This window comes from Macrobrachium rosenbergii, chromosome 11, assembly GCF_040412425.1.
Source record: "Macrobrachium rosenbergii isolate ZJJX-2024 chromosome 11, ASM4041242v1, whole genome shotgun sequence".
In the NCBI taxonomy this organism is placed as follows: domain Eukaryota; kingdom Metazoa; phylum Arthropoda; class Malacostraca; order Decapoda; family Palaemonidae; genus Macrobrachium; species Macrobrachium rosenbergii.
This window is the reverse complement of record NC_089751.1, coordinates 11,555,968-11,582,140: the sequence shown is the minus strand read 5'-3', so window position 1 is coordinate 11,582,140 and position 26,173 is coordinate 11,555,968. Positions and strand designations below refer to the sequence as shown.

The window sequence follows — 26,173 nt, the reverse complement described above, 5'->3', positions numbered from 1 at the left end:
AGTTGCATATGTTTCAGGTGATGAAGTATTTATTGCTAATCATAAATATTGTAGCCTACCTTGGATCCACCAGTGCAGTTCAGCCAGACAAGAGCTGTTACTTTCTTGTTTTCACCCCACCTTTATACCATCCTTTGATAGTCAAATGTGATTTTTTGCAACCGTATTGCAATTCTGGGTAAAAGTTACCAAAATATTACTTCTCATTATTAATGGGGGAATGCAATTTTTTCGAGTGACTTTTCCCCCCCTTGACAAATTGAGCATAATTCCTGAAATCATAGTATATGCTGTGTAAGTATTTACATATGTAACTTTATTTTTCCATAGCTTCTTTATTAAGCTTGCTTTCTTGGTCTGTTCAGTTGTATTGCGAAAATGTCTTATACAGTAATAAAATATGTAGATAGCAAAATATTGTCACTTTACTTAGAATGTTTGCTTGAGAAATTTTCGGTTCAATTATAAGATTTTGTTGTATATTGTATTCCTTTCATTCTAAAAGGTATACTGTATATCATGTTTTGCCTTGCAAACCTCGCACAATACTACAGTCTGCTAAAGTTAACCAGAAGTCAGACAGTTTATTTCTGTTTATCAGTTCTATGTATGATTCATTTTCATTTGACTCATGGGTATCTGATGACTAACTCACATGAACCAATCCCTCCCCAAATGCAGAACAATACTCACAGTCCAATATATCTTGGTGATGTCCAATTTTCAACCAACAGCGTATGTCTTAAAAAAGTCTTTGAAAGAAATTTGGCCAGTCTCTAATATTGTCAGTTTATCTTATTATTTAAATCCTTCAGGGCAGCCCTGTGAGGAGCTGCATAAATTCTCTGAGTGGTCTGGTTAAACTACGTTAGATGCAATATGAAAAATATACCTAATACACTATAATCATTGTTCTTAAACTCTTTGGGTCAGTCCTATGTATAGAGTTAAAAATAACTTACTTGCCTGGTTTGACTTTATTGATAATACTGTAATAAACTCTATCATTTCAGCATTGTGTTACCAGGTTACTCAAATGAGGATTTTTTAATCGAGTACCTCTACAAGTATAATGTGACTGCTGATATACATCAGTGCTTCCTGTTCTATACGAGTGGTTGCCGTTTTTTATTATCTATTGGAACCCAGTTTTTTTTGTGCTTCAGTCTTTTGTATGAAATGGTTGGGTGGAACATAGAGGTAAGTAAACAATAATCTCCTGCCTGGTTGACCTGTATAGGTGGATCCCAAACATACAATACCTAGGTTAGCTCCAGAATCTCTAGTATGTTTAATACATAATAAGTCATAGTTAGTTTCCTTCATAAATTAAAGTTGGTAAGGGTACTGCTGTTGTCACAGGAATGAAAGATACAGCTTTAAATGCACTTTGCTGGTTGAAAATTGATTAATTACTTCCTTGTTTGTAGCAGCTTGGAAATTTCTAGATGTTAAGTTACAATCTTAAATCTGTAATTAAATTTTAAATTTACAGGTTGAATTCAGTGGTGACCAATTTATCACTAAAAAAACATAAGTTTTCTGTGCAATATATTTTTATGCTCATCTGTTTTAATCACATTGCATATATATACTATGTATTTTGGATTGAAATGTTTCTGTGCTCATTTGTATGAATATTTTTGGATTCCATTGCCATGATAACAGCATATATGTAATTTCAGGTAATGGTACAGTATTTTCAATAAAATTTATGCAATGCTGCTATGACTTGTCATAACTTATGTCTGTGTTGTAAAGTAATAAATCATTTGCCCTTTGCTTTATCAAAGTAGTAATTTTAGTCTCAGTTTGTTGCATGTTGTTTTAAATTTCTGTAAGTAATGAGCACAAGTCCAAAATATTTCACATGCACCTTCATGATGTTCATAGGCCTACTTATAGCGTTGGCTTAAATTTGTTTTTATGTATACTCCCATTTTGGTATGTGTGTGTGTGTGTGTGCGTATAGGCCTTACCAAACTAGAAATTTATATGTGGAACTAATGTACATTCTTGATAAAATAACCTAATAATGCAATTATGGGACCTGTTGCTAGTATAATGTGCTTTTGCCAGAAAATTTGTCAATAGTAATTATTCTGTAATGGTAATTGATTAATTACTGCTTCAACCTATTGCATTATCAGCAATAGTCAGTGTTCTCAGTTTGTGTTATGTAATCTATGGATTAATGAACTGGCCTAGCTATCTTTCAGGAATACAGTGTGGTACTTATGTACGTGGATATGTGCTAAAGGTGTTGTGTTGATCTTAGAGGTTGTAAAAGGTATGTTGGGTGAATTTACATCATAAGCTATTTTAGCAGGGAAAATTTTTGTATCATATCCTTTTAAAATGAATGCCTGTTAACAAAATGTTTGTTTCTGTATGCCTTGAGGTTTCGGTAATTCTCCCAGATTTAACCCCTTGTCATGGGTAGGTTTGTCTTGAGCAGCTATCCAAATGTGATAGCAAGTACAGGTAATGTACTTTGAAGTAGGGAGTTAACTCAGGGAAAGTTAGCATGGCTTTCTCGCAGTTTTAACCGCTCCATATTTTTATTATTATTTCCTGGCCCTTGGCCAAGCACTTACTTAGAGTTGACTCTCCAGACTCTTGGCACCTTGCTGATGAGGGAGGGCCCTTAAGAAAGCAACTACCCAGAATTGACTCATTAACTGACCCTAAGTAGTTGTCCTGAACTAAATTAACCAGAGTACCTTACATGCTCCTTTTTTCCACTTCTTTACCCTGTCAGGACTAATTTTTATATAATAGCCCCTGCACAGTTTTGTTTCTGGTCACTCAGAGCATGAAGGAGGGTGAAGTTGTACAGAAAATCTCCTCATCCATAGAAGTTTAGTAGCTGTGGAGATTGAGCAAGGCAAAAGTCTGATGCCAAGCTCTACCTTTAGTGCTAGTTCCAATCTTGACCAACTGGCAAACCCCAAGGAACTGGGAGCACTATGTATGTCTTGGCATAAGCCCTAGAGTTGCCCTTAAGAGAGGGGTTTATGCATCCTTGAAATGTAGCTTAATGATTTCATTCCAGAATTCTGAAAGAATTTTCCCATCAGGGAAGCCAGCATGAACTGATGAGCCAAGGCAGTCTTATCACCACTGCCAGGTAGTATAGAAAGTACAGTAGGCTGAATTTCCAATTAGGGAAGTCTGCATGAACTAATGAGCTAAGGCAGTTGTATCATCACTGCCTGGCACTATAGAAAGCACAGTACAACTCGCAGAAATAAATAAATATACCCACCTACTGTAGTCACTGAGATCATATTCGAAAGTATTCAGATAGAAATAAACAGCTATTGCAATATTTTTTACATCCAAAAGGCTTTTCATACTATTTGGAGATTTGCTATATTGAAAACAGTATACGACAATGATATCCGAGGCCACCCACCTGTATTAAAAAAAATAGCAACTTCTCAACTTTCCGTACTTTTCAGATGCGATTAGATCACATTAATTCAGACACTTAAATGAGAAAGTGGTATCATTATCAAACTGAATAATGAGTCTGTATACAGATGATTTTGAAATATACTATATTGCCCTAGCTCGTGACATCCCTATAGTATTCTTGACACTGCTGGCCTTCTACAGTGGGCTTATAACTTTCTGCGAAAAACCTAAGGCAGTCATGTCGTGTAAAGGTATCTGATGGAAATAGAAATATGATAGTGAACTAAAAGTGAGAGAAAATCTGAAACCTATCAGCCAAACTGTAGGGAAGCTTTAGCACACATTGCATACTCTGAAGCAAAAGTAAAACCATATCAGATCTGATAAAGAAATAAATCACATACAGCATGAGTTGGGAGAAAGGGTATTTAAGAAAGCAATCGCTTAGAACTTTCATGATCTTATTTTCACGTTTTCGTACCATTATTTTTACTCATTTTATCCATGACCATTTTTTCACCTCAAATATCATACGACACTTACGGGCTGCTCTATGAGCAAGAGCCCGTGCTGGCGAAAAGCCAGCTCAATCAAAAACAGTAGCAGCTTAGAACTGAGTCATGTTTCTGCCGGACATAGTTGCTATGATCTTAGTTGGCTAGACTTTCTTGCCTCTTACACGCTCCCTCTTTCGCACTGCATCCTATCAGGATTAATCTTTGGATAACAAATCCTGCACAGTTTTGAAAATGTTCCAGGTCATTCTTTGAACTTGAAGGAGGGTGAAATTGGCTGGCATGCCTCTTCATCCATTAGAATTCTCCTACCCTGAGCTTAAATATGTACATATATATATTATATATATATATATATATATATATATATATATATATATATATATATATATATATATATATATATATATATATGTACATATATATATATATATATATATATATATATATATATATATATATATATATATATATATATATATATATATATATATATATATATATATATATATATATATATATATATATATATATACATATATATATACATATATATATATATACATATATATATATACATATATATATATATATACATATATATATATACATATATATATACATATATATATACATATATATATACATATATATATACATATATATATATATATATATATATATATATATACATATATATATACATATATATATATATATATATATATATATATATATACATATATATATATATACATATATATATATATATATATATATATATATATATATATATATATATATATATATATATATATATATATATATATATATATATATATATATATATATATATATATATATATATATATATACATATATATATATATACATATATATATATATATATATATATATATATATATATACATATATATATATATATATATATATATATATATATATATATATATATATATATATATATAACCATAATTTTTCTACTTTTTATTTGCACCAACGTTTGGGAATAACTTCCTAACTGTAGGGCTGCACTAAAATCAATTTGTGCAATCTTTAAAGAGCACATGAAAGCTAATATAATGACATGATTTTTAGTTAGTAAATATAACGGTCGTCCCTAGGCTGAAAGTAAGTTAAAAACAATGCATAATTCAGGATATAATATGGACATAAAAACTGTTAGGAGGTGTGGCTGGAAATTGTCAAGAATTCGAAAAAATTACTCAAAGATGATAGCAAAAAAGTATGAAATGCGCCGAAGTTGCCAGACGCATGATCATGGCTAACTTTAACCTCAAATAAAATTAAAATTACGGAGGATAGAGGGCTGCAATTTGGTACGTTTGATGATTGGAGGGTAGATGATCAACATACCAATTTGCAGCCCTCTAGCCTCAGTAGTTTTTAAGATCTGAGGGAGGACAGACAGACAAATAGCCATCTCAATAGTTTTCTTTTACAGAAAACTAAAAGGAAGAATATCTACATCAAGAAACTGTCGCCTTCCTTGAACAATCAAACTGCCACTCCATTACACATTGACTAACTGCCGATTACTCGCACTCCCCCCCCCCCTCCCCCGCCCCCAAACTTTGCTTCTGTCATCGTCTCGCATGTTCCTTTCTTAACCTTTCAGTTCCCAGCCGCCCACATAGCACTAACTCTGGTAGCACCTTTGTATTGCGCAGTTTTTTGTCGTCATTATTTCCGGAATTGTGCTTTATTTGTATTTTATTTTTAACATAGAAACGACTGTTCTATGATGTAACTAAAGATCACATAACATATTAGTTATTTAAAGACGCTTCCAAGATTCCCAAATTTACCCAAACGATGGTGTAAATAAAAAAAATTGTTGCTGCCCAGATTTTTTTTATTAAACTTGAGTTACTTTAAAGTATATGATATATCAATACACATAATTTATATATGTGTGTGTATCACAAAATAGCCGCACAACTTCAGTGTATATAATACTACCTGAGTGCAGCAGCGTTGTTTCATCTGCTCAGTGCATCGGTACCTGATGAAGACTGTATATCCTCGAAAGCTAGTATTAGTAAATTGTACTTTAAATTAAAGAATCTGGAATCTAAACCATCCCGCCTTTTTGAAGCCTAATAGTTATATATATATATATATATATATATATATATATATATATATATATATATATATATATATATATATATATATATATATATATATATATATATATATATAATATATATATATATATATATATATATATATATATAATATATATATATATATATATATATATATATATATATATATATATATAGTTGTGCGTAATTTTATTATATATATTATTTTTATTAGATTAATTTTCAGCAGCTCCCCATAAATTTACAGTATCTTTTGTTACAATTGCTTATGAGGTATTACACATTTGAGCTCGGCCTATATCGATTTTTAGTTTTCTGAAAAAAAAACTATTGTGCCGGCTTTGTCTGTCCGTCCGCACTTTTTTCTGCCCGCCCTTAGACCTTAAAAACTACTGAGGCTAGAGGGCTGCAAAATGGCATGTTGATCATCCACCCTCCAATCATCAAACACCAAATTGCAGCCCTCTAGCCTCAGTGGTTTTTATTTTATTTAAGGTTAAAGTTTGCCATAATAGTGCTTCTGGCAGCGATATAGGATAGGCCACCACCGGCCCGTGGTTAAAGTTTCATGGGCCGCGGTTCATAAAGCATTATACCGAGACCACCGAAAGATAGATCTATTTTCGGTGGCCTTGATTATACGATGTGCAGAAATCTCGATTGCGCCGAAGAAACTTCGACGCATTTTTTACTTATGTTTAACATCACAACACTTAAGTATATAAAGTACAGTACGTAGATGTTGACTAGATATTTTAGGAGATGAGGTTTTATTTTTAGAACGAAAGGATTTTATTTAACAAATAAAAAATGATAATGATAGCAGTGCTTCGAGTGCGTGAATACGGTCGATGAAAGCAAGCATATTTCATGAAACTGGAGATTTTATAAAGTACCAAACCAACATCATATAGAAACTATTAGAGATGAATGGTGGCTACTCTAGGCTTTCCGCTTTACATCTTTTTATCGGTACAACTAAACCACAGTCCGAGACACATGTCCGGGTTACTGGCGTGACGAGTGCTGCTTCCTTCAATATTTCCAACCCCTCTTCAACAGCACCGTGAGCCGAATGGTCGTATATACCAGGGGTATCTTTGAGATAGATATCAAAACTGCCCAAATGCCAATATTCGTGGGAGGGCCAACTGACAAACAATCCAGCTATGACCTCATGTAAATAAGGTTCACCACTGATGATGCCATCCACTATGGCACGACCTCCAGAGCCATCGTTGTTCTCGTAGTCGCCTCCACTGATGAGGTAACAGCCGTTCCTGTAGTGAGCCGCCTTGTAAAAGCAAGTCTTTTTGTACGAAGGTCCCATTTCTCCTGAACACAGGAGGACGGTCTGGCGACTCCGCGGAGTATCTCCGAACATGCGGACATAAACATGACCTCTATCTTCTCCGTCAAAAGATATCTCGAAAAAAACCTGAGGACTATCTTTTGGAACCTTTTCCCGCACCAGATCGTACTGTAGAAAACAGATATTTAAGCAATAATAAAGATAAACTTAGATTTCGGTAAATAAGGTACATAACACTGTAACATTTATTTGCGCTGAGAGCTAAGTTGAGGGTATACTGCATGATACACCGTAGTTGGCATATGACCTATAACCTGAGTTAGGCTATTTCCCTGGCAGTTGGGCAATTTCCTATTCCAGCTACGAAGAATTGCAATGGCTTTAATGATTTTCCAATAATAATAATAATAATAAAACATACCGGTATACAAAACCCATCTTGAGGGTGTTCTCCGTGTTTCAAAGAGTACAGCAGGACACGTTGGTTTTCACGGGAGACTAAAGCCCATCTGGCGTTAGGCCCTCTAGTTACTGCATAGATCGGCCTCCCGGTGTTTAATAGCTTCGTCAAATCCTGTTGAGATAAACATTATCGTAATAAATTCAATATACAGACGGATTCATATCATGATATTGATGTGTACCATGTGTCCTTTTCCAAGTGTCAGTAATTCACTCCTATAATTAATATGAAAATTAGGTAATTATTTCCACATGGGTAAATAAATGACACGTAACAATTCTCTGATGAACGAATAAATGAAAAGACATGAAACACAAAGCAACTGTAAAATTATTAAGAAATATCAGAGGCACTGATTCTTCAGTACATTGCCTAAGCTTACCATAATTTCAGTGAGACTTTTCAAGGAATTTAATACGATTTCTTGCTTTCCTTCTTTCTTCAGGCACTTGTGGTCTGCGTGAACAGCAGCAGCACGTAACAATGAAGACTTAATCTCTTCAGACGACGAACAATTTTTCATGTTTCGGTGACATGTTCTTAGAGCATCCAGAATAGATTTCCAGTTGTTTATTTCACCAACGACACCTCCATTTAGGATTCTGACTTGTTGCCTGCTAGTGCCATATAAATCCAGGGTTTCTTGAATTTTTTCAATCATTTTCAACATATTCTGGATATTAAGCAATTCATCATGCTTTAACTGAGCTTCTTCCATATACATTTCTGTTACTCGAGTCCAAGAAACCTGAATATCTTCAATGGCAACCGTAAGAGGCTTTATGAAACACTGACCAAACGGAAAATCTAAGTGGTCTTGTACAAGGCAGTCCCGACACACCGGAACGAGACAACGCAAACACATGAAGAACATACAGAGTCCGTGATTTGGGCACTTGCCAGCATTCTCTTGCTTTCTGGAATGCTGAAACGTAATTGGAAATTCCAGTAGTGGGTTTCCGTCATGATCGGGTCCTTTAAAGCTTAGCACGCGAGACAATCTCTGAATGGAATGGTTAACTGGCAGGTCCTGAGCAGTGTCCTCTTGGAATGGGGATCTGCATTCAGGACAGCTCTTCCTGTGGAATATTATCTGGCTTATGCATACAGAACAAACTGAATGACCGCACGGCAAACTCCTTGGGATTACACAGTCGCTGTAATTTTGATTGCAAACACAGCATTGCAGTTCTGCGCAGTCCATCTGCAAAATAAAAGTAAATGACTTGTATAAAAAGTGTACATGGTATATATACAAAGTGTGATTAAAAAGGTCAAATAAATATTTTAGAAACTGATTTATGATGATGTGGATATATATATATATATATATATATATATATATATATATATATATATATATATATATATATGTGTGTGTGTGTGTGTGTGTGTGTGTGTGTGTGTGTGTGTGTGTGTGTGCTTTTTTATATGTATTTACATATGTGTGATACGAGAAATTTCTTTATATTTACAAAATATTAAGCCAGTAATATATATCGTTTATAATCTGATTCACTATACCTCGGGAATAATTCCCCCAGGGTGTCAGTTATTCCAGATAGATATTAAATGGTATTTGTGGCTATTAGCCTACTATTACATATGTGTCTGATAAAAAGTGACCAGTAGATTCTACACACACACATTAATATATATATATATATATATATATATATATATATACAAACTAAGGTATAAGAAGATAAAGACAGACAGCGGATAGATAAACAGCAGAGCAGACAGAGACAGACCTCAGAGCTGCCCGATGGAATGCAGCCCACCTCATCATTCCTATCAACTCACGAAGGAAAGAAGACCACCAGAAGTTAAGAACTTCTTTTGGTTGGGCTTAGTTTGGCTGTTGCTATGTGAGAAATTTACACTTCATGTCTTTTAGTCATCTATTCAGTTTTCTTTTCTCATTGTGTTAATGCGGTTCCCATTAATTATGCTATTTGCTCGTTGTAAGCGTTAAGTGTGACGTCACAAAACAAAGAAACCCTCACTGCCGATTCATTTCATCGTGATCGTTCACTCAGTGATGGCTGTAGCCTTCTTCGGAGCTTTTCACATACCTTATATTTCATGTAGAATTCAAACCAAAGTGAGATAATTCAATTGCAATCTAAAAGAAACACCAAGAGAACCTCGAAAATGATTCAAGCCAAACAACTGTACAGTGTCCCATGTAAGGTTAGTTAAGATACTTATTTATGGTTTGAGGAGAGCATATTAGCCTTGCACATTTTTTTTTATTAGACAATAATCATTCTTTTAAGGTCACTTATCAATTTTCCATTTCAGAATAGTGGAAAGTTTTTAAATATTGGTAGAGCAACCTCAAATATATATTATATATATATATATATATATATATATATATATATATATATATATATATATATATATATTACATTTATATATAAATATGCATTTATATATAATATATATGAATTATATATATATATATATATATATATATATATATATATATATATATATATATATATATATATATATATATATATATATATATATATATATATATATATATATATATATATATATATATATTATAATTTATACTTATGTAATATATATGTGTATATATGGTATCGTCAACGTTCTAATTATTTTTTGTTTTAAACGTTATCGAAACGTGAAAGTAAAGTTCCTTACACACTAGCCTAATGAATTAGCCTACTCCAAATGGGCTTATATCTTATTGAATGCTGTGTCAGTATTGTTTTGACGTCGATCTAGCTTTGCTTTAAGAAATATGTGTGTTTATCTTTTGTAAGGAGGATATGTGCCTTTTGTTGAATTCTGTGTAGACCATTTCAGATTTACCTTAGGCTAGGTTAGTTACAATAGGCTTACAATTTTTTTTTTTAAACATTGTAGTCTAGGCCTCAGGTTATATTCACCTAAATGCTTAATTGTCAGTCATTCAAGTTTTTTGTTATTTGTGAACTGAAGTGTTGGTTTTTCTTCAAGAATTATGGAAGATAGTAGCCTAGGCCATCATATCTGTGTTCTTTATTAAGTATTTTTGCTGCAGCTGCTGCCAAATCATTATTTTCTAAATGTTGAGGTCACATGAGTTGATTTTTATATGAAGTTTTATTTTTTCCTTAGTAAGAAGTACAGTGAGGAATTTATTTCTGGTGATAGAAATTCATTCCTCGCTATAATGTGGTTTGGATTCCACAATAAGCTGTAGGTCCCGTTGCTAAGTAACCAATTGGTTCTTAGCCACGTAAAATAAGTCTAATCCTTCGGGCCAGGGTAATTCTAAGCCGGCTGTCCGTGGTAAGCTAGACTATGGCAATTGACGTTTTTCTATGTTATTTTACTTGCTTTACAACAATTTAAAGTAATATTTTGTCGGCCGGCTGTAACTAAGCTCTCATTGACCTTTGAAGACTAAGCGACTTGAATTGCCTAACGCAGGGTAGGTCTAAGCCAGCATTCCGCGGCAAGCCCCCCACCCCTCCATAGCTAATACGGCAAAATTGTAACCACTTAGACCTACCCTGCATTAGGTAATTCAAGTCGTGTAGTCTTCAAAGGTCTATCACAGTTTAGTTATAACCGGGCAACAAAATATTACTTTAAATTCTTGTAAAGCAAGTAAAATAACATAGAAAAACGCCAATTGTCACAGTCTAGCTCACCGCGGACAGCCGGCTTAGAATTACCCGGGCCAGCCTTAGGAGAGCTGTTAATCAGCTCAGTGGTCTGGTAAAACTAAGGTATACTTAACTTTTTTTTCACATCCTTTTGATTTTGTTAACCTTATAGGCTAATGCCTTTTGAGCATAAGTATCTTACCAAAATAAAAGATTTACAGGATTTTCTAACCCCTCTAGTTCTTCATTGGAGGGGTGGGTAAAGCTCTCTGCTAGCATGCTGTTGGCCCAGCGTTCGGCTCTCTGACCAGCCAATGAAGAATTAGAGGGATTTATTTCTGGTGATGGAAATTCATTTCTTGTCATAATGTGGTTTGGATTCCACAATAAGCTGTAGGTTCCATTGCTAGGTAAAGTAAGTATACCTTAGTTTTACCAGACCACTGAGCTGATTAACAGCTCTCCTAGGGCTGGCCCGAAGGATTAGACTTATTTTACGTGGTTAAGAACCAATTGGTTACTTAGCAACGGGACCTACAGCTTATTGTGGAATCCGAACCACAGTATAGCGAGAAATGAATTTCTATCACCAGAAATAAATTCCTCTAACTCTTCATCAGCCGGTGTGGAATTGAACTCCGGCCCATCGAATGACAGTCTGAAGCTCAACCGACTCAGCCAAAGAAGGGCTCCATTGCTAGGTAACGAGTTGGTTCTTAGCCACGTAAAATAAGTCTAATCCTTTGGCCAGCCCTAGGAGAGCTGTTAATCAGCTCAGTGGTCTGGTTAAACTAAGATATATAACTTTTTCTAATCCCTTTTATGAAGAAGCAAGCAGGCTACTAATACATTACAGTGCCTTGGGGAAACTTGATGCTCTTTCTGATGATGAATTAAATGGAAGTTTATTCCATCTAATAATGCGGCTCTCAAAGTATCTATAAAAGATACAGCCCCCAAAATGAGGACCACACACACACATATATAATATAAATATATATATACAGTGTATACATATATATAATAAAATATAAATATATATAAATGTATATAAATGTATAACTGATTCACAAAGATATGGAACATGAATGTAGGCTATAAATAAAAGGCAACTGCCACAAAGGAAAAAATTAAACAATGGAGTGGTTGCTAGGCTTTTCGACACAACAGTCCTTGACTAGCAGACTGATGAAAAATATAAAAAAAAGTATACAAGAAAGCCTGTACAATTGACAAATGACATAAAGATATCCCTGATGATGGGGATTATAAGGAACAGATAGATGTACCTGGAATCCAACGCAGTTGAAGAATTAGTGGACCTGTAAAGTCCCCACTCAATAGGGTCTCTATGATGAACCTCCCGTTTTCTACGGTGCCTTCACAGCTGACCCAAGGTCGCGGTACTCAGCCTTATCATCATTATGTAATTGTACATTTATTACCTGTTCATTTGCCCTTATACATAGTATATGTCAGAGTATTTTTTGCGTCTAATCAACTACTGTTAATCATCTTGTTATCTATATGTACCTGTCCTGTTTTGTGTAGAGAAATAGTTTTGACCTCAGGTCACTTGCAAATTTTGTACTGACGTCTTTATATACGCCGACGTCTGCAAGCCACTTTATAAGCGGGTCGCTTCCTCAATAAACTAGCAGTACTTGTCTACCTGTTCTTTCTTTCGCACCCTCTCACCGGAGGAGATATACAGAAAGGTCGCCCCGTGGGTGACGTCAACCACAAGCCCTGCCACCTTCCAAGAATTAAAGGCCTCTCATCGAGACCTGCTCCCTGCCAGTCTCCGAGATGGCCGCCTGCGCCCTCGACCTCGCCATCAGCCCCCGGCAGGACACGAACCTCCTGGAGATGTGGCATGCCCTCCAGGACCTCCTCCTCCTCCCCGAGACGGACAGCAGTGGCAGGCACAAGGAGATTAGCCTGTTGAGGGAGTCCTCCTGTGGCAGCTACTCCCGGAGGTTCGTGGACAGATTACGGAGCCCTACACCTTGCCGGTCGAGGACCTGATAAGGACGGCACAGCAGTTGACTGACTCCATGAGGGCAGCGAAGCGGGCATCCATGCTCACACACCCAATCAACTGCCTCCAGCTGGAGAATCCCGCCACAGAGGGTATCAACGTCATTGCCAGGAGGCGGCCAACCCACCACCAGAAGAAGGTTTGGCAAAGAGGCCCGGAATTGCGAAGCCCCCCTGACTTTTCACCCATCCAAAAAACAGGGGAGGCGGTGGCCACCCTCACAGGCCGCCATGGCAGCAGCACCCAAAAAACCCGCTCAACGGGTTCTCTGTGATGAACCTCCCGTTTTCTACGGTGCCTTCACAGCTGACTCAAGGTCGCGGTACTCAGCCTTATTATCATTATGTTCATTTGCCTGTATACATAGTATGTGTGTCAGAGTATTTTTTGTGTAATCAACTATTGTTAATCATCCTGTTAACTATATGTACCTATCCTGTTTTGTGTAGAGAAATAGTTTTGACCTTGGGTCACTTGTAAATTTTGTACAGACATCCATGTATATGCCAACGTCCGCACGCCGCTTTATAAGCGGGTCGCTTCCTCAATAAACTAGCAGTAATTGTCTACCTGCTCATTCTTTCGCACCCTCTCACAGACCTACCAAAACAAAGGTAAGTCTTTGAGAGGTTTTACAAAGTATTAGGCACAATTGGCAAAAACAAAAGTCAATTAAAGGATTATGCCAGGGAAGAGACTAACCACCAAAAATGACCTTGGAATGAATAAGCTGATTACATATTTTTTTTGGTAAACAGTAACAATTTTTGCAAAATGAACAATTTCAAAAACACTATTAAACATACAGATGCATAAAAAATATATATAAGGTAACTAATTAGTAATTAAGTCAGTGATTTTATCTTTAAGGTCATTCTTGAACATTTACTAATGCAGGGGGCCAAATATTATAGGCCAGGGCTAAGGTTGAAATGACAGCTGGGAGTATAAGCTGTATAATTGCAGATTCTAAAAGATTTCTTGAGGAGAAACCTTTCAATCTGGCAATCACTGAACTGTCAGTCTAATTGATCCTGCGTGAGTTTTCACTTAAATGAATGACTATTGCACTAGATGTTTGCCCAGTTTTGACAGAATACTGATGCTGCTTAATTCACACTTCTAAATCCTTACTAGCTGACCTATATACAAGGAAGGGCAGTCAGAGCATGGAATTTTTATATTTATATATATATATATATATATATATATATATATATATATATATATATATATATATATATATATATATATATATATATATATATATATATATATATATATATATATATATATATATATATATATATATATATATATATATATATATATATATATTGTTGCTTTTCTTAGGATATTTTGATTAACATTCCTTTTAGTGTGTTATTATAGGAAAAACCAGGTTGACATTAAAAGATTTTAACAGTGATTTTATGGTTTTAAAACCACTAAAATAATGCAGGCTAAAAATGTTTTTGGGGGTTTCTTTCTCTATGTTTCTTTCAATATAAAACTTTTTGTGGGTTTTATTATAACATATCTAGTATATGTGAAGGGTGACATAAACCTGTTCCTAATCCATCATGAATTACCTCTACTTGTAAGTCATATTATTTCAATCACTGGGTTGTGCATTTGTGATTATAATTTGTTCCTACACAATATACAAACCATCGGTCCTTTACATAAGGAATCACTTTCAGCGAAGCTGGAACGGCCATTAAACTTTCAAACGAGGGGGTTAGGCAGTTAACTACTGTCTGGTAGGCAGGAGTCCCGCCTGCCCAGAAGTAAACATTCCAATTTGCTTCCGGCTGATGTACTATGCAGATGTGTTTCCTGACTCTCTGCCCTAATTGCTGTTTTGCTTTGTTCCTGCTGGGATCTTTCTTGTTTTTTGTTGTGATTGCTAATTGTGTGTTTGATATTACATCATGCGAAGCCATGAATAATCTAAACCCTTGCGGAAGCCTGTCACCCAGCATGTTTGTCCTGGTGTTAACGGTAAAGGGTGTACTCATTTCCGCTGGCCCCTTGATGTGGACCCTCATGTCCTCTGCACTACTGTAATTGCAAGGGGCATGATTGTAACCCTAATTCTGCTTGTCCTGAGTGTCGTTCTGTGTCGCCTGTGCAGTGGATGAAGTTTACCGGCAGGAGGCAGTATAGGAAGAAAGCTTCCAAAGCATTGTTGGAGGGGTATACGCCACCGACTACTAGAGCCATTCGATTTCTAGTGCTGGGCAGACAGCGGCCAATATGGAAGACGCAATAACAGCTAGCACAAAGGTCGAAGGGAAATAGGTCTTATAGCTAAGTCTCCTATGGGTCAGCATAGCAGCCCAATTACAGTCTTGACTGGTCTTTCTGTCCCTAATGGCTTTCTGTCCCCAAAATCATATGATGCTAGGGCTAAGACGTCGGCATTGACCCCCAAAATCATACGATCTGGGGTAGGACTTCTACATATGTCCTCCAGCCGCCATTAAATTTGAGTTCCTAGCTAACGGGCTGAAGGGGCGAATTTTCTACCTATCTATCTATCTATCTATATATATATATATATATATATATATATATATATATATATATATATATATATATATATATATATATATATGTGTGTGTGTGTGTGTATGTATATATGTATATATATATATATATATATATATATATATATATATATATATATATATATATATATATATATATATATATATATATTATATATATATATATATGAAGATAAAAAGGCCCATACAAACATTCATACAGTGTTTTATGGGTCTTTTAATCTTCATATTATACTGCTGTATTACAGTAAAGACATTCATATATATACTGTATATATATTATATATATACTGCATATATATATATATATATATATATATATATATATATATATATATATATATATATATATATATATATATATATATATATCACCTTACCACAGGTGAAAAAATAAGAGACTGTGTGTAGGTCCTGACCGGTTTCAACACTATTTCCAAGCTATTGACGAAGGAATGATATTCAGCATTATAAATCACAATATATATACTACAGAGGCAGTACTGACAAACATACACAACTGTTTGAGACAACAGATCCGTCACTGACCTATGTCAAAGTATTAGTGGCTTCAAAGCTCATTTGTGCTATTGGTAGAAATCACAGTGTATTCTCAAGGGACAATACCAACAAACATGCAGACGACAGGAGACTACAAATCCACACCTGACAGGTGTCGGGGAGGGGCAAAAAACTCATTAGTACTACTGGCACGTACTGTGTTTACAAACATGATAATCCTTTTTCATACATCTCTGCTGCCTTGCGTGTAATTTTAAAAGTGAAAGTGTTAAAATCTGAAACTGCTGACTGACGTCTGTGCTGAACCACAGTGTTTCCAAGAAAGATGTGGATTTCTTTCTCACCTTGTGCATATGCAACACGTCAGACCTCCCTGTTGCGATGAACATAGGCAAACAAAAATGTGAACCACAAAGTTTATGAAGTGGTAATGCAGAGTACGTTTAAATTTTCCAAATACCGTACACTCCAATCAGTTTTGCTTTGCTCTTTCCATCCATCCTCCCAGTGAAAATATACAGATCATACATAAATAAGCACAGAACAGTGTTAAGAACGAAGTTTTTGAATATTCCAGATTTCCAATGGCACTCAAACACTTACCTTCTTCACATGGAACCTGTTCTTACAAAGTTCCATTTTATCTGTTGGGTTTCTGCAAAATTATGTTATAAAAACTCTCCTCACACTGAACACAGCAAACGATCAAAACTTTGTAAAGACTGGCCAGCAGCCAGAGTATGTGAGATGCCATTGCAAAGAGATCTCGCCAGGTATTGCCAAAAGCTAATTTTTTGTTGTTTTAAATGTTAAATTTCCTTCATATAGTTCTTAATTTCTTTGATACTCTTGTGATAGGAGTAACGCTTCTTGACTTTTAGTCATTATGATGATACGACATTGAATTTGTAGTTAATGTTATCTCCGTTTAGTGAGGTCACTATTCTTATGTGTGTATGTGTATATGTGTGTATGTGTGTGTGTGTGCCAGAATAACTCTGAAGCGCATTGAACAATTTCAACCAAACTTGGTGTACGTATGACTTACTATCTACAGTAGAAATCAGCACTGTGGGGGTAAGACATTACTAGCACCAAAGGGGTTGGGGGTGGGAAGGGCTTCCCTGAGCAGTGCTGGGTCTGCCCGTGAAACGGGGCTGGTTATGCCCACAGACTTAGTAACTTTAAGAATTTATCATACCTAATTTCAGTATACATGACTTACTATCTGGAAAAGAATGCTGTGGGGTAAGACATCAATGGCGCCAAAGGGGTGGGGGTTGGGAAGGGGGTGACAGAGAGAGAGAGAGTAGAGGGGGTGTTAGGGGAGAAGAAAGAGGGAAAGAGACAGGGAGGATTGGAGAGAGATAGAGAGAGTGAGAGAAAGAAAGAGAGGGAGAGTAGAGGGGTGTTAGGGAGGAGAAAGAGAGAGAGAGAGAGAAAGTTTATCAGTTGCCATTCAGAATCATCCAGGGCAGTGCCAGTTGGTCAGCTGTATATATATATATATATATATATATATATATATATATATATATATATATATATATATATATATGTATGTATATATATATACACACACACACACACACACACGCAATTTCTTTTTCCTATATACATTTTTTTCACATAATACAGGTGGCCAATTATATGGGCCACCTATAATTTATAATTGCTCCGACTTGTCACATGGCTAATCCAATAACGGGCGCTAGACACAGTGATGTCTGTGTGATTTATTTGTTAAAACAGTCCTCGTTTATATGGGAAGCACTTATTGCAGTCGATAATTGCTAGGATTGGCGTCATTGCTGCCCTTATTTTTTTTTTGTTTTCCTTAATTCAACTAGGTTTTTAGTCGCAAAGAATGTGTATGTGGTTCGTTTTAACAATGTAGTGTCAGAATTTATTTTATTAGTAACTCCGACGATCATTGATGTGAGTTTTAGGTTGTAAATAATCGCATGTATAAACAACTTGACTTTTAATGCGGCCCTTGGGCCGAATCGTGGGTAAAGGTGATTTGTCAATCACATGGTTCTAAGACCGCAATGTGGTGACGCACGTGACAGACGGGCATGTGGCTGTGAGAGGCTGCCAAACCTGGCAGCTAAACTTGGGTTTGGCAGCATTTATGTGAAACTCGCAGAGCTGCATCCCCAAAAAAGATAAACAGGAATGAACATGTGTTTATGCGTCACTGATGTAGTTTACGCAATAGAATGTGCAACCGTTCCACATCCTTACTAGGTTTCACATTTTGGTAATTTTATTCTTCGAGTAGAAGAATAAATTTGCATACAAATAAGAATGTAAAATAATATATACATAGGTACAGGATATAAATAGAGCAACTGTTCCAGATTTCTACTTGGTAAAATACTTTTCAGGATGCTGGTAAGGTATGATATGATGTACAAACAACTGTTCCACACCCTTACTTAGATGTTGACTTTTCGGTATGCTGATAAGAAGGTACTAGGTCGCTTTTATGCATTTAGTTCTGTCACTGATTGAGATTTCTTAGTGTTTAGATTGGACAGCTGAACTTGGATGAGTTGAAAAAGGGAAGGGTTTTATTAAACCTTGAGGTATGCCAGTTTCAGCCTGTTAATTGAGGCCCCGTCCTCATGCCTGTGTATCTGTATTTTGGACATTTTATCTAGTTGGGGGACGCGGTAGGGAGCCCTGTTTATGGGATCAGAGGGACTGTGGGTATTGTTTCTCAGTAACATGAACTGGCATATATGTAGGCTCTTTAGGATGCACTGATTGTTTGTTCATATATGTATGCATGTGTACATTTGTCAGAGTATAATTTATGAGATTATTGTTCTTTTGTATAGTTCCCCTTAGCACCATGTATTTGTTACATTTTCGAAAATAGCCGTGATTTAATATATGTTAATTAATGTATGTCTAGTTTTGAAGAAGTAATTGTTTAGTTAAATGATAGTGAAATTCTGTATTTGTTTAAGTATATTTAAAAGCATGTTAATTATGATTTTCTTCGAGGTTATAAGTAGTCTGTTTGAGATCATTCCAGGTTGGCCGAGATTTCTTTTCATCTATTCTGTGGAGAGATCATGTATTCATATGTAAAGAGAAAGAGAAGTGTCATGTTCCTAATCGTCTCATAGAGATAAAATAAGAATATAGTATTTCCAATTCAACAGAATTTATTTTAGTTTGCTGATCCAAGAGAGGAACTTTTCTATGGACAAAAACTCTGAGAAACCACTTCCACGAATTACGATCAGCCTGAAGTAGAGCATTTCATATAAAGTGTTGTGAATAACTTCTGTATTTTTTCTTTACTTCATACTTTAATTATACTAAGTATGTCTATAACATTTGGCCACTAGTCCCAACGAACTGCACACCACACATTGTGTGACAGTATGGGCTGTGTTTTCCGAAGATTTTGAGAAGTCTTGATAGGTCTTCTTATTGTTGGCTTTGTTGGGAAAAAGTCCCTTGACACACAGATGTTTTTGTTGAATACAATTGTGTGTGAGAGATGTTGATTTCTTCTTTGAATATTGTATATAACCCAAGGAGGACCCAGGGTGTTTGTGACTGTCAGGTCGTCTCACCTGAAGATGAGGGCGGCCTTGAGAGATCGGTGGGTCCTGTTTGCCATGCTGTTAACAGCAAAGTTGCAGGTGGTGGTGTGGTGAATTTGTTTCCTCATTAATTTGGCCAGGGAGGTTCATACTTCAGAGACAAATGCTGGCTCTCTATCAGGTGTTATATTGTTGGGAACACTGAAACGCCTACCCAACTAGCAAGAAGTGCCTTGGCACAGGCATAGTGGCTGATGATCCATTAGGATAGTGAATGTACCTTTGAGGAGGTGTCTTGTACTCAAGTGGATGGTGAGGAGTTTTTTTGTTGAAGGCGCAGTATTCCTTTCTGCCAGAGTAAGTTTTTCCAGGAGAAACCTGAGGGCTGTATTGTCCCATTGATTGGACATTGCCTGGGAGTGGTTGAGTTTGCCAGGGTGTCCTTGATAGCTATGAAGATGCATTGTTGGGTGGTTCTTCAGTTGATAATGTTCTTGTTTCTGCTGAGGGCAGCATAGAGCCCATGGTTTGTATGATTCCATGGAGGAAAGGGTGGTCTATGTTGCTCCACCTTAGCAGCCAGCGGAGTTTCCATCGGTGCCATATAGTGTTACCACGAAGAAGGCTACGCGAGCACTGAGGGCGATGCATCTGGAGTTGACGGCCCGAACTGACAGGTAAACCTGAGCGTGAATACTCGGTCTTATATCACTATTTTGTTTAGGTACTTTGATTTTCAATAAGAGGTTTGTCTTTTGAATTTTATTTTACTTGGTATTTCATGTAACTGTAGAGCATGAGTATTGCTGCACCTGAGACAAAGATTCTTTTAAGAAAACATTTTTGTCTGGTAATTCTTCATCCGTCGCAATTTGAAGGATGAATTCCCTGCATATAATTTTGTGTATCATGTTTTGGTTCTTCACAGAAGTGCTAATTTCCTTGATTTTTAGGGATGATCCAATAAGGGTGGGTGGTTGTTTTGTTTCAGTCAACTCTTCATTTGTTAAAGGACAATTCTATAGTGGAACTTACTGTCAACAGGTTATTTTATAGATGTAGGCTACATTCAACATTCCTCTGTCGCTCTTAATGATCAAGTATCCTGACAAGTTGTCAACACCAGACTTTCAAATAAATCCAGAGCAAGATTTAGTTAAATAAAACCTCTCTTTTCTTTTTTTAGTGTTTTTCTTGTCACTTTAATTTTTGGTTGTAGAAGTTTTAATAACTGAGCCTTTGGATTGTTTACTGGGGATTTATTATCATTTTCATGGTTCTGTATGTAATCTTGTTTTACATTTTTTATTTGCAACATATAGAAAAGAAGATTCAGCCTGGGTGTACTTAGGCACACTAGTAAGACCCCACTGGGCAAGGAACAATACTGCTATCTCCTAGTAAATACCTACCTTATGGGACCCACCTGACTATGCTCCTTATCCTTGGTACCAGACAGTCATCAGTCTGTAAAGACTGAACCCAATACCATGAGGAAAATTTGAGAAAGTTTTTGCTACATTTAACCATACTTTATTCTTTGGGTGGAAAGGTTTCCAACCCACTTCATCCCTTGTTAGATCAAGTATTCATTCACACTATCCAAATTCTTCATTGGTCAATGAGATATTTCAAGTATGAGGTGGGGAGAATCGTAACAAAAACCAATTAACAGAGGTCTGGTCTTGGTGTGTGCGCTTTGGCACTGGCCTTGATTTGGTTGGAACCTAGTAGAGAATAAAACCTACCCTACCTCATACTCAGATTTTTCTTTGTAACTGTGGTCACTGGGAGGGTCTATATATAATATACCTTAACTGTATTTTTCACCAGTATGTGTACTAAAGAACTTTACCTTGAACTGTTCCAAAATGATCATCATTGCTGCATGACCCAAACAACCTCAGTAAAATTCTGTCACTCATGTCATTCCTGTCCTTTATCTTCAACAGCCTCCAGCTTCCCTTCTCATAGTTCTCATCCAAGTACGTCTATGTCTGGGACTTCCAACTCTTTTGATGCCAACAGGAGTCCAGCTGACAATGTTACATACCATTTTTCCCAAGAGTTGTGCAAAGAACATGTCCAAGCCATCTCCCTTTCATCAGTTTGTCATTTACATATGGCACCTTTATAATTTTCCTTATAGTATCATTACAAACTTTATCCTGCCATCTGACTGCCAGAATCCTCCTTAAAAGCTTTATTAAGTGAATAAAATCCTTTCAGTATTTTCATTTCATACCATGACTCGTATAATAACAAAGATAATAATCAACATCCATATAATATTACTTCTGTATGCAGTATCAATCTATTTTATTCTCAAACCTTATTCAGCCTGCCCACTGTCTCCTCATTACTTGTTTTCCATAATCTGAGTTCATCTCTTTAGATAAATGATGCATTCTGTCAAGCAAGCTTTGCAAATCTTGTATGTTTTGCTGATTAAAACAGCATCATCTGTATATTCTAAGCCAACTTACCAACATTACTTTATATATCTTCTCTTCCATCTCTAACGACGTTTTTCATTACATTTGATTTGGTTACATGAAGATTTGGTTACATGAAATTTTGTCTGACAATCCGAGCAATGGGACTCTTCCAGCCATTCAGCACTTAAGATAGAGGGATTTGGAGTGGCTAGACAGCAAGATAAAGAAATCCAGAAAATGAAGATGAAGTTCAGGGATCTAAAGGTGGAACTGGGAGAAACCCCCCACAGCTGCACCAAGAAATAATAGTTGAAGATGTTGGACAGCAAGAATGAAGAAAGGAAGCAGGAATGAAAGTAAAGTAAAAGGCTAAAACGTGGGGTGCAGCTAAGGACCAAAGTGATGCTGCAAAGAACCTTTTGTAATGCCAATAGGACACCATGTGATGCTCACTATTTTCTGTAAACTGGCTTGACAAGACCCAGTCAACATTAAGTTTGCATCTACTTTGTTCATGGATAATTTTTATTAACTTTACACATATCACATGAATGCCATGGTGATCCAAGATCTTTTTATAATATTGGCCTGCAGACTGTCAGATGCCTTCAAGTAACCATGAAAGACACCAGCACGGAATTCCATAATTAAAAGCACAGATGTGCAATATTCATACACAATTGCACAATATCTCATAATACAAAAATAGATCTGTGAAGCATCTGCCTTTTTTAAATCTAGCTTGTTTGTCTCCAAGCTTTTTATTGGTTTCCCTCTTCTGTCTATTTGGAATAAGCATACTGAATATTTTCATTACAACTGACTGAATGCAATGTCTTTATTATAACCACTTTCAGTTAGGTCGTCTTTTCTGGCCTTAGCTATGACTTCCAATTCTAAATCATCAGGATTTGTTTCCTCATTTCACATTCTGCAAAACAGCCTAGTCATAGTATGTAGTGTAATTGCAGTTTCAGCTAAATTAATTTCTGCAGTGATTCCATCACAGCTGGGTGTTTTCCATCTTCCAAGTTTCTTAATTCTACTTCAAGAACAGCAAATTCATTCAGAAACACAGGTCTTCGTCAGTTTCTGGTGCAGTATTTGTCTCAGAAAAGCTATCCCCTTACATCTCTTACTCATGACCTCACAAAATTTTCTGCCCAGCATCATCTTTCTTATCCTGATTTCATTATTGACCCATCCCTCCTTAGATTGGTATTTTCCTCTTTTTCTTTTCAGCCATGGATATGTAATTAATAAACCTGTGGGTTTCCATAACACCAATGTTAGTTGGCCAAGGCATCAATCATCCATTGAGATACTACCACTAGAGACATTAAGGTCCCTTCTAAGGCTGGCCAGTGTAGTCTGCTGTCACAGCCCTCTCAGTTATGAACTTTTTTTTATATGCCTACACCAACTCAGAATAGTCTGACATATTCACTACATATCTTTTACTGTTGACACACACTTGACAGTACTGAACACGCTACACATCTTACCCTTTTTGATCTGTCCTTCCTTATTGTGTAGAAGAGACTTGCTAGCCTGGTAGGCATCTGCTAAGAGAAGGCCATTGTAAAATAAACCACTATTCTTCAATTTTGGTTGGTGCCATAGCCTTTGCACTGAGGTCTTCCACTGTCCTGGATTGGAGTTTCCTTGCTTAAGGGTACACTCAAGCACACTTTTGACAGTTCCCTCTTCCTCTTGTTTTACAACCAGTGTGCAGGGCAAGCTTAGCAGAAGGGCTGAGGATGGCTGGTAGTTTAGCAAGAGGTTGCCTTACCCTTACTTTCTTTTGTCTACCCATGCTGCATTTTCAAAACCACCATTACTGTCTTTTCTGCAGTTCCTGGCAAATCTGGAGAAGTATTTGCCCTTGCTGGGTGTGCTGGCACTTCCCAGTTGATAAGTTTAAATAAATTTTTCTTCTTATGGGCATACATACACTTGATTTCACATGTATGTATTGTTCCTTTATGCTTCCTTCTGGTAATACTGATCTTAATCCTGGTCCATAGAACTTATCATGGCTGTGTATTTTATATAGCAATGTCTGTGGATTATACAAGAATAAAAATGACTTAGATGTTGCTTCAGTCAATTTTGATATCTTCTTTTGTTCTGAAACACACTTGTCTGATTTGCAGCATACTTCAGAACTGATGATTCCAGGGTTTAATAAGTTCAATTTTCTTGAGCATAATGCCATTCCAAGGTCCCATGGAATGCCTCTGTATATTAAAAGGGGTTCTCAACATTTAATAGCCCACTGTATGAGAGGTAAAGTTTGTGGAAGACTAAAACATTTTTGTTTTCGCTAGCTATTAGGAACATAGATTTGGATGACTATTTATGGCTGCTGGCTTACCAACATGACAGCAGTTCAGGAAGCTGCTCGACTCCAAAGCTTGTTTCTTTTTCGTTGGTGATTACAATGCTCATCACTGAATGGCTAAGCTAAATTATTGCCACAGATAATCATGGTGTTGCTCTTTAAATTTTTCCACTATCTAAGGTTGTGAACCCACACACTAACTTTGCAACCGTCTTGACCTTGTATTCACAGTATATAGTTAGAGGGATTGTACCTGGTGGAGTAGGTTTACCAGTGGGCTCATTGGATAGTTCTTTGATTAAGGTTAATGTGGAGATGGATCAGGTTGTTCCTGATATTGGCTTCTCAAGAAAGTTATACTACTAGAAATAGCAGGTTAATTGTAATGGTATTTACTGTTATCTTATTGAGCTCAGGTGGAGCGATACTAATACAAGTCCAAATATTATTAAGTTTTTAATTATCACCTCAAGTTTGTCACCAAGAGAAGAATTCCTTAAAAAATCCTCATGTTTTGTCTTGAAGATAAGCCGTGGTTTATGCTTTATGTAAGCTTGCCTACCATGACAGACAAGAGTTCATCATTTATGGAGGAACGTGGTGTTGTAAGGGCGTCAAACCGCCTCTCCGTTCCTTGTGTTTCGCTCTACATTTGTACAATAATCGTGTCGTTTTTGTCACTTGTTATTGTTTCAGATTCTTTATGTATCTCATTATATGTATCATTCTACGGCCTATTCGCCAATATATATATCTGCCTTGTACATGTTCTGTAATGCTCTGTATATGTCATTTTATGTCTTTCAACAAACACAATTCTGTACGGACACAGCAGGGGGCCGCAGGTCGCCCGCTACCTTTCCGTCCGCTTTCCGCATTATAAGTACCTGTCGTGAACAATAAAGAATCAGTCTCACTTCTGCCCTTTCTCAAACCTCACACTGGTGACGCCGGAGTGACAGGTAGTGCGGTTTTGGCCCAGTCATTAATGGACTAACCATGGCCACAGCCTACCGTCAGAGAGCCTTTAACGGACTAAACACGGTGTCAAGTTTAGGCCTCTGATAGCTCCTTCCCTGGCAGAAACCGTGCCATTAACAGACTAAATATGGTGTACCCAACAAAGAACATTTTGGCACTACTATCAGCACCATTAACAGACTCAACACGGCGCATTTTCCCGCGTTTTGG

At 36.4% G+C, this 26,173-nt stretch overlaps 1 protein-coding gene and 1 long non-coding RNA gene across 2 annotated transcripts; one reads left to right on the top strand and one right to left on the bottom strand.

The window, feature by feature from the left end:
• Nucleotides 1-6,856: 6,856 nt before the first annotated feature.
• Nucleotides 6,857-17,389, bottom strand: LOC136843144 (uncharacterized). Its single transcript, XM_067111196.1, has 4 exons — nt 17,238-17,389; nt 8,246-9,067; nt 7,822-7,974; nt 6,857-7,568 (listed from the first exon to the last, which is right to left on the bottom strand). Exons 1-4 carry the CDS (start codon nt 17,271-17,273, stop codon nt 7,026-7,028), a joined length of 1,554 nt encoding a protein of 517 aa, XP_066967297.1. The 5' UTR covers nt 17,274-17,389; the 3' UTR covers nt 6,857-7,025.
• LOC136843145 (uncharacterized) lies at nt 9,883-25,425 on the top strand. Its single transcript, XR_010854467.1, has 2 exons — nt 9,883-10,059; nt 22,153-25,425. It is a non-coding gene; the product is annotated as an uncharacterized lncRNA (long non-coding RNA).
• The last annotated feature ends 748 nt before the right edge of the window (nt 25,426-26,173 follow it).